This window comes from Gallinula chloropus (assembly GCF_964237585.1).
Source record: "Gallinula chloropus genome assembly, chromosome: 5".
In the NCBI taxonomy this organism is placed as follows: Eukaryota; Metazoa; Chordata; class Aves; order Gruiformes; family Rallidae; genus Gallinula; species Gallinula chloropus.
Window position 1 is genome coordinate 12258988 of NC_140090.1, and position 12167 is coordinate 12271154.

The following is a 12167-nucleotide window of genomic DNA, read 5'->3' on the forward strand; positions in this document are numbered from 1 at the left end:
CTTCCTCTAAAGGTGATGAAACAGTTCAGTTTCCAGGACTGTGTGTCCATGGATTGCGCTAATCAGGCCAGGTAACCAAGTGGTGGCTGATGGCTCATTGAGGGCTTACACCAGCCCATAAAGAAGCAGACTGACAGCAACCAATGAATTTGGTACTGGGCCATTATTAAGAGTTTTGTCTCTGTTACCTCATCTGAACAAGAACATCCCATGTTGTTTTGTGGGCTTGGTTTGGGACCTTGACTGGTCCTGGGTTAGTCTGAAAAGCAATCAGGAAGAGCTCTAGGAATAAAATGCCCCAAAATGCAGTGTCAGTCTTTTGAGGGGTGTAGTCATAAGAGGATCAAACTATAGCCTATTACTATTCAGCTCCACTACAGGCTTCACAAGCCATGAACGTAGTGGTGTATTAGGTTAAACAGACTTCTCCTTTGCAAAGGGTTACCTGAATTATTTGTATAGACCTAGATAACAGAAAGGTTGCAATGAAGTGACCTGTGCTACAAGATCTTGATTGTTTTATTCCTCACATGATACCGCAACTGATGCCTTGAGGATTTTGCAGCTCAGGAGTTGTGAGAGTGGTTGGTATGGAGCTCAAGCTTCTGCTTTGCTGCAGGACCTGTATTACCCGCACACTCTTGCTATTCAGCTTCCTCCTGAATTGTAGGGGTTTTTTAAAAGGTAACTCTTGGATGCATGAAAATGTGATTCTGTCTTCCTGTGGTGTTGTGAGAGTGAGTTCAGTGTGAGGCTTGTAGATGATGTAGTGGAGGATATGAAAAGCCCTGAGCAAGGTGGGCGCATGAGAGTGTGGTGAAACCCAGCCAGAACAAGAACTGCAGCATGTAAGTCATCGTGAAATTACAAGTTCTTCAGAAAACTGTAGGGTGATTTAATTAGAGCAAAACAAGATCTCTTCACAGATCCTCATCTGAACAGTGGCTGGACCATTCACATGTGTTTACCTCATGAGTGAATAAATGAGGAAAGCTTGGTACACAGGAGCCCTGTCTAGGCATGCACATGAGATCTGAGATCTGGGCATGCCAGTGCAGCGTGGCAAGTTTCGGCTGTGAGACAGATCCGTGTGACCAGCACAGGCACCGCTGAGTGTGGGGATGTGGCCAGGGGCAGAGGGAAAAGCTGTGCCTTTTCTTCGACAGTGTGGATCGGTGCTTGGAGCTAGTCTGGTGGGATGAATTCCAGCTGGTGAGGGTGGGAGGGGAGGGCAAGGAGCGGAGGACAAATAAAGGACCGTGGTTTTGTTGGCCTTGGAATTCTCTGTTTTCTAGGGCAGAGCTGCCTGTGCCAGCCTGTCATGGCTGCGTTGCTGAGCTGTCTTGCTTTATAATGTTTGTATTTATTTCCCTTATTCTTCCAGTACTTTTTTGAATACTTTATTGTCCACTTCTTCCCATTGCTCTTCTTCCCTCTGGTATTCCAGTCTAATAAAATCATAACTGTGCCAATCACAAAAGATCCCGAACAGAAGAATTAATGCCTTTACAGGAGGTTCCTTTTTTAGTCTTTTTTAAAGGCATCTCTTTTCTTTAAAATGAAAGATGAAGCATTTTCTTTTATCCTTAAACTTTACTGTCACGTTTTATTAAGTCAAAATGATAGTTACAGTCAAAGGGAAGCGGGATATGAATTCCTGGTACAGCCATTTTTAAAGTGTGCTTTGTTTTAAAGCCCTGAAGATTGATTGAAGGTATTTTTCTTTTAGACATGGAGCTTTAGTCAAAAGGGGCCTGATCCGAGTTACCCTCTGTAAATCAGGATTAGTTCCTGTGAAATCAATGGAGTTACAATGATACAATACAGGGCGAGTTGGAATAGACTCATGCCCCGAGAATGAATAAGGGAGGGACTGTGGGTGATCCCCTGAATGCCGCGCTTGTGCGAGGGGGTGAAGCCACGAGGCAGAGCAGAATTATATGCTGCCCCTACCCAGCTGCCATGACAGGGGCTGGGTGAGGAATGGGTGTGTGGCAGCGGGTTCGTGCTTACATGGATGCTGTGGTTGCCAGTCTCAGCTTTGGGGGTGCACCGAGTGTGAGCAGATGTCCTGCTTTACCCAGCATTGTCCCACCCCTGCCACCGCTGCCGCAGGCGGGAGGCCCCTGAGCTAAGAGACCCTGATTTAAGAGACAAGAGGGTGGTGGCAGAAGTGGTGCTCCACAGAATACCTGTCTCGGGAGCATATTTCACCAGATCCAATGGAGCCTGAACATGTTGACCTCTTTCTGGCAGAGGGCCAGAGGGATTCACTGTGCGGAGTAGGAGAGGGGACAGACATGCCCCATCACTGAGCCTTTTGTGAGGCACAGATGACAGCAGTTCAGGAGGGAGAGGACAGATAAACTTGGACAGATAATCTTACTGGATACTTCTATCACTTTTTTTAATGTGTCTGCTTGGTGTGTGTGTGTCTGGAATAGCTAAGGTGGTAAAACCACATCAAGATGAGCAAATAAAGCAACGATATGTCCTGTCAGAGATGTGAGTTTAACCAGGGATTTGAGCTCTTGTCTCTCATCTGCACTGAAACCTTGACAGCTGATTTCTTGAGCCCTAAGCCATTTTGAGCAGAGATTCTAATAAGAACAGCTCTTTTTATAGCCTTTAACTGTACCTAAACAGCTTAATACCAGGACAAGTTCCTGGCTGTGCTTGGGATACGCAGTGTTTTAGCAGTCTGGATTGAAGGCTGGTCCTAAGCACTGGCTGGTCATACTCCAGTCCTCACAGTGAAAATCTGGAGCTTGGGCAACATTGGACACTTCAGTTTGGCTATCTCCAGTAGAATTAAAAACTTTACACTTCATAACTAACTGCTGGACTCCCTCAGGCAGTTTTTAGCTTACTTTTGGCACGGAGTTGGCCTGCTCTTGCAAACATCAAGTTTGGAACCATGATTTTCATGCACACTTTGGTTTCCCTATGACAGTAATGAAAAAGAAGATGGAACTTTACCCCAAATACTGGTTACAGCTTTCTAAGGAACACTGAAGTCTCTTGGACTGTGGTAAAATCTCCCAGGGAAAATGGCAAAAATCCAGCTACTTGGCACATTTTACAGCTAGTCCAGACAAAACACTAGTAAATGTACTCTGCTTTGGCACAGAATAGGCTGCAGGATGTTATGAAGCTTTCCAGTATGCAACTTCTTATCATTTCATGACCTTGATGAGTGTGAATCTTGAATTTACTCATCTGCTGATTGTAGACCTCATAGGGCCTTAGGGGAGCATGGCACTCTACTGTCTGCATTAAGAATTTTTGCCACCTACTTTAAGATCCTTGTTTGGATGCTTACTACAGGGAAATGATAGTACTGACTCAGACTAGAAGTACCTTATTTCTAGGGTTGGATGGATGCACTAGGAGGAGTAGAGCATGAATAAGGTTAGATTTCCTTGACTGTCTCTTCCAGTTTCCAGCAAGGATATCTGACAGTGAAGAAGTCCTTTTGCCTCCCATGCATTTCCCACAACATCCATCTCTTATCTAAGGAAGTTCCTGTCTCTTCTGGAACTTTAAGTGGATCTAAAATGCATCTCTGTGATTCACTTCTGGATCTGTACTGAAAAAAAAATATTTAAACCAATAGCTGAAAATATAATCCAAAGCTTCATCATCAATCATTTTCATTACAGTGTGACTTGCACAACATCTCCATCATCTGAGTTGCCACAGTGCTTCGTGGTGTACGCCCTGCAGTATGCTTGTGCTTAATGACTAAATGCTGTGCTGGCCTTAACTTTGAATGATTTCACATCTCTTACTTTTGCCAGTCTCATTTTTTAATTTAACATTATATTTGCTGTGTTTAAAAAAAAGGTCCCTCTGTAGTGAAGTGCTGTAGAACCTCCTTTGAAGAAATGGAAGGGGATGTTATACATCACTGCATAAAATTTGCATGTATCTGGGGCTGGAAAAAATGTGAAACTGTAATCTCTCACTTGCACTAGTTGAGAAACCAAGTCCCTAGAAGTACCCCAAATCCTAAATGCCAATGCTATTTTCAGCCAGTGGTATGTAGCTGCTGAGGATGCGCATAATGGATGCACTGGCAACTCATCTTTATGCCAGTGTTTTACATCACAGAGAAATACAGCTAAGAATAAAACAAAAGATCCATCTCTCAAACCAGCTGTCTCCCACTTGCAGACTTCTTCCAGCTTCTTGATACTGTCCTGTGTACTGGAGCCTGTCATTGCACACCCATGCATCATGTTTCCAGCCCCCAGTCCGGCCTCTTTAGCTCACTGAAGGTGTTTTGGAGACTCCAAACAAAACTGTGGAAGTAATGGGTGCTGCAGGTGTTGACTGTTATGCCACCTTTATGAATCACTACACCCTCAGGAATGGAGAATCCTGTTATGTGTGAATTTAATCAGAATCAGCTTTATCACTAGATAAGGTTTAAGGGTGGGAGACTCTGTTTGGAAATGCATGTTTGCAATAATTGAAGAAAATTACCTAGGAAAATATAATATGCACATCAGTAAGATTAAATTCAGCAATGCAGATTTTCCTAAGCTGCAGCAGCATCTTGGGGAGCTTGTGGCAAGGGCTAATTAATCCTCTGTCCCCTACCTCAGGCCTGGTAGGCCCAGGGGAGTTTTTTAGAGCTATATCTTTGCTGCTGCTATTGTTAAAAGCTGCTCACGTAGAAAAGGCGTGACTTTCCCCTCTCCCAGCCTGAGCAAGTCCTCCTCCTCTTTAGCTGTGCCTCAGCCCTTGTGACTGGGAGCTATACCATCCCATGATAATACAGGCAATTGACTCACTTCTCACTATTCTCCCCATTAAGCTCTTTTAATTTTTATGTTACCTTAATTAGCACTTTCCTGGCAACACCTTTAAATTGTCTCATCTGGTTTCAAGACATTTAAAACCAAAGTGGTAAAATGTATGAATCTCCTATTAATGGTTCATGTGTTGTGGTTCTGACTGCTGTTGGCCTTTCCTTAGTCATCTCTTGAATGTAGCTTGTTGTTTAAACACGGACACGTCATGCAACTGAGGAGTGAGGTGTCCACATGTTTACATCTGGAGTGTTTCAGATGTCCTCCTGGCAGCACTGGCTGTCACATTCTGGCTGCTGTAAAAGGACACCGACCCCAAAGTTACACAGAGATAGATATTTAGGGAGCTGTGCACTTCCTTTCCCTTTGAAGTCAGAAGCCCAAATGCAGTTGTAAATTTGGTCTTGATTTTTTGATGGTTTTTGTTTGGGGTTTTTTAGGTGCTGTTTGTGGAATATTATCTCGTGTACTTGGCAGAAGTGGGTTTGGGATGAAAGGGTAACCTCCACCCTTCTCTACCCATGTTACACAGTGGATAAGTCTTTCTGAAAGTGAAATTACTTGTATTTCAGGTATCCTCCCTGGGCCTACCTTGGAAGCTAGATCTGCAGCCGCCCTTCAGTCATGGTTGTTTCAAGATTAAAGGCCATTTCCCTGTCATTGCCAAGCCTTTTTCTTCTTGCTTTTCATCTCTCAGCATCACAGAATGTACCTGAATACTCTGAAACTGAACATCAGCAATGTGTCAGGAAAGAACACCCCACAATTGCTTTTGAAGGTAAGAGCTTCTATTCCTGTTTCAAGTTCCAGTAGGACGAACCATTTTGAAGTCCTTCCTGGTGTTGTTATGGATGATGGTTTAGTCTGTGCTGTTTTCCTTACACCTGTGATCCACAGGCCAGTGCCAGTGGCTTGATGAATCACATTCCCTTTGATGGTTTCCAGTGTTTTAACTCTGAGGTTTCACAGCAGTCACTTAATTCAGGCAGTTTTGGGACTGCTGGTCTAAGAATCTCCATTTCCAGTCCTGCTCTAGGCTCCCTGTAATCTTGTGCCACACTGAAACTCTGTTTCCCTTTCTCTAACTAGATTCAGCAATGCTTGTATAATGGATCCAGACACTTCTTAAGTGAAATGTGATAGAGAATTTGGACATTCTTGAATGCAAGAGAAGTAAATTGCTTTAAAATTGCAGGGAGTGGTTCCCTTTTTGTTTGTTGCTTTTGTTTGCTTTTGTTTTGTTATGTATCTATCACCTTTGCTAGCAGTTTTTCTTTCATCTGGGCATTTAACTTGACGTGGTGTTAAGAATATGAGAGGGGGCCTTTGTGTTGCAATGGACAATCTGTTGTTTTGCAACATGGAATTCCTCTTGTCCTCATCCCAGCTGGATTTTCCACGAGTGTGTATGTACATCTCAACTGCTGTCTGTCCAATCTGACCACTTACCCAGGCGACAGTTAGATCATTATATTGGTGCCACCATTATTTCTAAATTCACCCCAGATAAGTGTGTTAAGCTCAGTGTGCCAGCAGCATCAGCTGCTGAATCTCCTTGCTAAAAATGGTTTCCTCCTAAATGTTGAAATATCGATTTTAGTTCCCATTTAAAGCTTTGCAATGCATCTCCAGTTACATTCTTCACCAAAGGCAATTAAGTACCTTGCAATGTGTCTCTAGTTAGGTTCTTTGCTGAAGGCAATTTACTTGTGGTTTTGTGACCTTTGATATAGGGTTTCCAGGAAGAAAATAGTCAAAGGCTTCCTTGCTGACCTTTCAGGGTTCTTCTAGAAAGCTTTACTCTTCTTCACAGAGAAGGAAACTTGTCTCTTAATTTGGAAAGTGTAAGAGATTTCTTGTCTGGTTTCCATTATCTATGCTTTAAAGGTTTAAATGGATTAAAGTAAATTAGCAAAATCTTTAAGACTACATGATATGGCAAGCTCTAACCTTGCTTGGGTGAAATGGGTAAATAAACCTTGATTTTAATTGCTAAATAAGTCTAACCATCTGTTTAACTGGGGAGGGGCGAAAAGAGAAACTCCTGTGGTTAAAAATGTGGTATAACTCAGATATTTAAATTGGCAATACAATAATGAGGACCTCGAAAGTAAAGCAAAGTGTGCACTCTTTCTATTAACCAGGAGCACCACACTTTGTGTTTGCAGAGGGTGTGTTTGTGGGATAAATCATCCTGCAGGGTATATTAGAGCCCCGACTCCCGATGTTGAGGGATTGGTGGGCATTTTTGACACTCAGTGTGAGTGCTTCTCTGCAGAAGTGATGGCTACATAAACACACTCGTAATCTGCCAGTTGGCTTTGTTTTAATCAGGCATAAATTTTGCACAGAAAAAAAAATCTCTTGCTCTTTTACTGTTCTTGTTCACATTCTCTCTTTAATGATAGTGGGCAAAAACTAATGAGTTAGTTAATTAGAACTTGACAATTATACAAAAGAATTAAAGATTAAAATTGCAGACACAACAAGAAAATGACCCAGATTATCATTTGGCTCTCTTAAACCCAAGTTAAAGTCACAGTTATTGTTTCATCTCAGCACCTGTTTCCTCATGATTGTTCGTGATACAGTTAAATTGTGTATTTTCTGCTGCAAAGCTCAGCTGGAAAATACACAGGAATAAAAATAAAGGCACCTTATTTTCACTGCACATAGAATTTAAGCTCTATGGAGTAGAGCTTACAGCTCCAAAAATGCACCCTGTTCTGAAGCCCACACGAGCAGGTTTAGGCTGCAAGGAGAGATAAGCAGGGGAATGGACACCTTGTACACTGCTCTGAAACTCTGAGATGTCTCTTGCTCAGCAGTGTAGCTCATGGGCTTCCTGTGGGTCACCAAATACATCCCATTGATCACAACCTACCATACAATGAGAACGTCATGCCAGTGACTGAAAGAGCAACCCCAGCAGCAGTTCTGCTGATGTTCCTGCTTCCAGGGGAGAAGATTACATTGCAGCAGCAATTTTCAGTGGATGGGCAATCATAGCAAGGCCCTAGACCATCCAGTCATACAGGATGCATTTATTTACTGCCAGAATGAACACATTAACAAAATAATTTATGTTACAAAGGGGTTGAATAGCTTCTTTTTCACAATCTTGCTAGTCAGGCTTCCCATTGCAAAATAAATGGGATGCTGTAACATGTTTTGTGTTCTCCAGTTCCCACCTTGTGTGTGCTCAGGCTCTCTTTCTATTGTACTTTTCCTCCAGACTGAGATATTCTTAACATCCAGTTGGCTGGATAATATCCTTGTCATGGAAGAATCCAAGTAAAATTCCTGTCTGTTTTTTAACATATTTCCTAAGAAATTCTGTATTTGCTGTGCCTCATCTGTTGCTTACTGTGTCTCATTCACACTACTCAACCATCCTTTTGAATTGATAACTCTTTGTAGTGCTAAGAGGTAAGAAAGAAAGCATACACTGCATGACCTACTCCTTTAAGCAGAAAGGAGTCTATATATGCAAAATGTGTTTACTTTAGCTGTGTTCAGAGATGAAGAAATGCTGTTTCCTTACAGAGTCCATTCCCCAAACTACCTCCTATTACTTGTGACCTAGAGAAAATGGTCCAGACAAGTTGAGGGACCTACATTCTGATCTTAAATGTGCCTATTTTACATGCTTAAGATAAATTTTGTACTACCAGGAGAGATGGAGCCTGGGAAGGGACTGTAGGCTGAATGGTTTGTCCTAGCAGACTGCAAAGGTCGCAGGGGATGGGTTAGCAATTTGTGCTGTGAACACCATCCTGTGTGTTTGCACAGTACCAGACTAACACAATGGTGCCCCAGTTTCCTTGGAGCTTATAAATGATGCTTGTTGTACAGTTCACCAACAATAATAATGTACCCGGTTTGGGCTTTTCATAATTAGATTGTTCTACTCTGTGCTTATAGGAAATCCAGTTAAAGTTTGATTTCCCTTGTTAGATCAATAAGAAAATGATCTTTTACTTCCCAGGAGCCTGTTTCTGGTGTCTTATTACCTGTTTGGCTGTGAGTGGGTAGCTACATTAAGGATCTTGCATGCTTGCTTGTTTTTCTGTGAGTTGAGAAATTAGTGAAACAAGTCAGGTATATCCTTAGTGCATCCTTTTTTATTTATACCAGAGTGTGTTTTTATTTATACCACACGCATGCAAGTCCCGTTTCACTAAACAGTATGTCATCCCAGCACAGCTCCACTGTGGATCACTCTGGTAAGCCAAACATTAGAGAAATTGTTTCTAGTTCTTGTCAGACATGCTCAGCTTTCCCATCTTTTCCATATATATAACCAACAGAACAGTCCCTGCATTTGCAACTGGGTTATGTCCCTGCCATACTGGTTCTTAGCAGTATCCTCCACCGTTATGCAGCTGCGTCTTATACATAAAGCACCTTTGCTATTCATTAAAGATATTTGAAGCTCTTTTGTAGCATGTCCTTGGGAAAGCCAGAAACATCTTCTGCCACAGCAATACTATATAAGATTTGTTATTTCGAGAGCCAGCGCTGTGACTGACGTGCATATGTTTGCAGTGGGTGCAGAGAGCTTGGTTTCAGCTTGTTTACCAATGAAGTTCTTAAAAGTTTGCAAACTCATTTGTACTGTATGAATCACTTAGATATTCACAACTTAACTGGAAATGAGTTGTAGACAGGTTTCCACTTGCAGGTTCTACTATGATTTATTTCTCATGAGTTTTATCCATTAAATCACTCTGCTTAGGAAAAAGTATGATAGACTTTCCAGATTTTCCTCTGTTCTGCATCCCAGGGCTTTCTCCCCTGGGTCATGGCAGTTAGTGTAAGCATCATTTTTTTCCGCTTAAATAATTGCAGCCTGTCTTCATCCATAAAACACATCAGCTGATCTCATGCTGAAGTATAAGAGAGAGGTGGACTTGGTTAAATAGCTTACATCCCAGATCTTCTCAGGACTGCGGATCTCAGCTGAGCAGACTGTATCGTCATGGCTGGTGTGAGCTCTCAGTGTGAGGCATTTAAATATATTGTCTAATCCTCAGTCTCTCCTAGATGCAGACAAGTGGCTCTGTCTGTTGCCTCAGGTATTCAAAATGAATTAGTTTGGGAGTGCTTAAATCTGGGATTTTACTTCAGACTGTCTGTAATTATTACCTCCTACCCGATGAACGTGATTCAGGTTGCTTGAATGTAGCTTGCTATATATTTTCTCAATATTTTCTTTCTTTAAACAACATTTTATTGAAACGTGACCAGTTTCTAACACTGGAATCTGTAGGGAGCAGTTAAGTGTTTGCTTGTTGTATTGAAAGCAAAAGCTGTTTTAACTTTGTGAGCTGGAGGATAATAGGCTATGATTTATTTCTTTTGAAGGTTCTTGACATTTTACCAAACACCCCTGCTATTGTTGAATTGGTCACTAATACATTATTCCCTTTACTGTATATTGATGGGGAAAAAAGCATATTAGTATTCATCGACTCCAAAGACCAGCTAGGAAACCCCCTTAGGAAATTCTGATAAAGATTTACACTGTTCTTGAGCAAGTGAGATTTTAACAGTCCAAACCAAAACCTTAGTTAACGAAGGATGAAGATTGTGGGGTGAAGTATAAAAGAGACATCCGGCTAAACATTGAAAAGAAGGCAAAATACATTATGGGAGAATTGTCTTCTAGTTCATAGCCTTGCTGCCCTTGAATCTTCATACAGGGAGTCCAAACATTAACTGATGATGGAGTGTTGATCGGAAACTGGTAGTATCCTGTGGGTGCTACAGAACATTCGACCTTCAGTGCATTTCAGTATAGATTTTGTTTCCATTAGGCAAGCCTTGTGGCAGTTTTCTTTTTAATCTTGAAAAATGGAACTGTGGCAACTGAAGCTGATATGTTCTTCTTTACGGTGGATTTAGAATTTGTTTGAAAATTGTGACTAATAAAGCCGTAAATATACAGTGGTTAGGGAATTAATTTGCTCTCCGGCAAAACTTCTGCTCTCAATATATTTTTTTTTGTTCCATAATAATAATTATAAAAATAACAATGCTAGTTCTTTGGCACTTCCCCCTTAATGGTGTCCAAGGCACTTCGCAAATAGTTACAATGAGTTTTGATTGAAAACAGTGTGCTGTTTCTTGGGGCCTAAAGAGGAAAACAGGTCTTGGAAGAGTGCTCTTCATTCACAAAATGCTTTAGACAGAATAAATCATGACAGACAGGAGAGAAAAGGAAGACTTTGCAGTGAAGCTTCAGGAAGGAAAGTGGTAGAGTAACTCTTACATACTGGAGTGAGGGAAGGTAAGACATAGGATAGTTCTGACCATGACAGGTGGTGATGATGAGGGAGAGGACATGCAGGACTGAGCAATGTGTAGAAACAAGTGCTCAGAAGGTCACCAGCATGGCATGCATGAACCAAGGCCATGAAAAACCCTGGTCAACAGCAGAGTAGTGTATTCATATCTTCCAGAGATACTGCTGGTGTATCTGGGGCTAACAGCAGCATGTGCATGGTCCTTTCTTTGGCATAGTAGTTGGACCAAGGATGTGGAAGTGAGCTGCCTTTTTCTGGATCCCAGGCAGCACCTCAGAGAAACAGAGTGGAAAGCAAAGCGAAGTGGTTCAGTGCAAACAAAGACATGCCTTACAGATGTCATTCTCAATTTTAAAGTTTACTTAGCATAGTTCCCTAACTGAATAAGTATGGCAGACCTCATTTATTTGGCACATCTGCTTCTGATGAGTGCTCCTATATCACATTCTCCCAAACCCTTCCATTCAAGGATATTATTATGATTTGACAAAGTTCACTTTAGTACTAACAATCTCATAAGAAATTCTCTTGTTTAATCATGCAGGGTTCAGCCTGGAAAGCCACAGTCTCAGCTCAGTCAAGCATTGAGTATGTATGTATCTTGAAGTCAATGGGATTGTGTGGGATTGAAACCAATTGTATGCTTATGTGCTGAGCTAGGCCACAGGCAAAAATGCACAGCATTGAAACATCAAGTTTGTAAATGGAAAGCCTAGTGTTTTGTTTCTAGAGAGTTCTGCTATCACAGGTCCAACTGGCCAACTTGTTCCTCTAACATGGCTAAATCAAGTGGTTAAGGAATCCAACATGTTCCTGGGTTTACTGTAGGATTAGCAGGATGAAAGCCTGTGATCTGCAATACACAGTACATTGGGCTAGAGCTTTTTATGATCATTTGTAGCTTTGGGAGCTGCAGATAAAATACTGAAGAAACTCTTGTGCTTTGGCTTAAAAAGCTCTGACTTCATAGATCATCCGTTCTCCCCTTTTTACAACATTGGAAGATCTTTAGAATGTATTTTAGTGGAAGTGCTCGAGCTGC

General features: G+C 41.7%; 1 protein-coding gene across 1 annotated transcript in view; it reads left to right on the forward strand.

Moving 5' to 3' along the window:
* Positions 1 to 5441: 5441 nt before the first annotated feature.
* The window catches only part of SEMA5B (semaphorin 5B), a gene marked incomplete at both ends in the record, with an annotated part of 131504 nt that continues 124778 nt past the window's right edge, over positions 5442 to 12167 (forward strand). The window contains one exon of the mRNA XM_084265328.1: positions 5442 to 5595. Coding sequence (XP_084121454.1) covers positions 5442 to 5595 — 154 coding nt within the window. The remainder of the gene's footprint in view (positions 5596 to 12167) is intronic.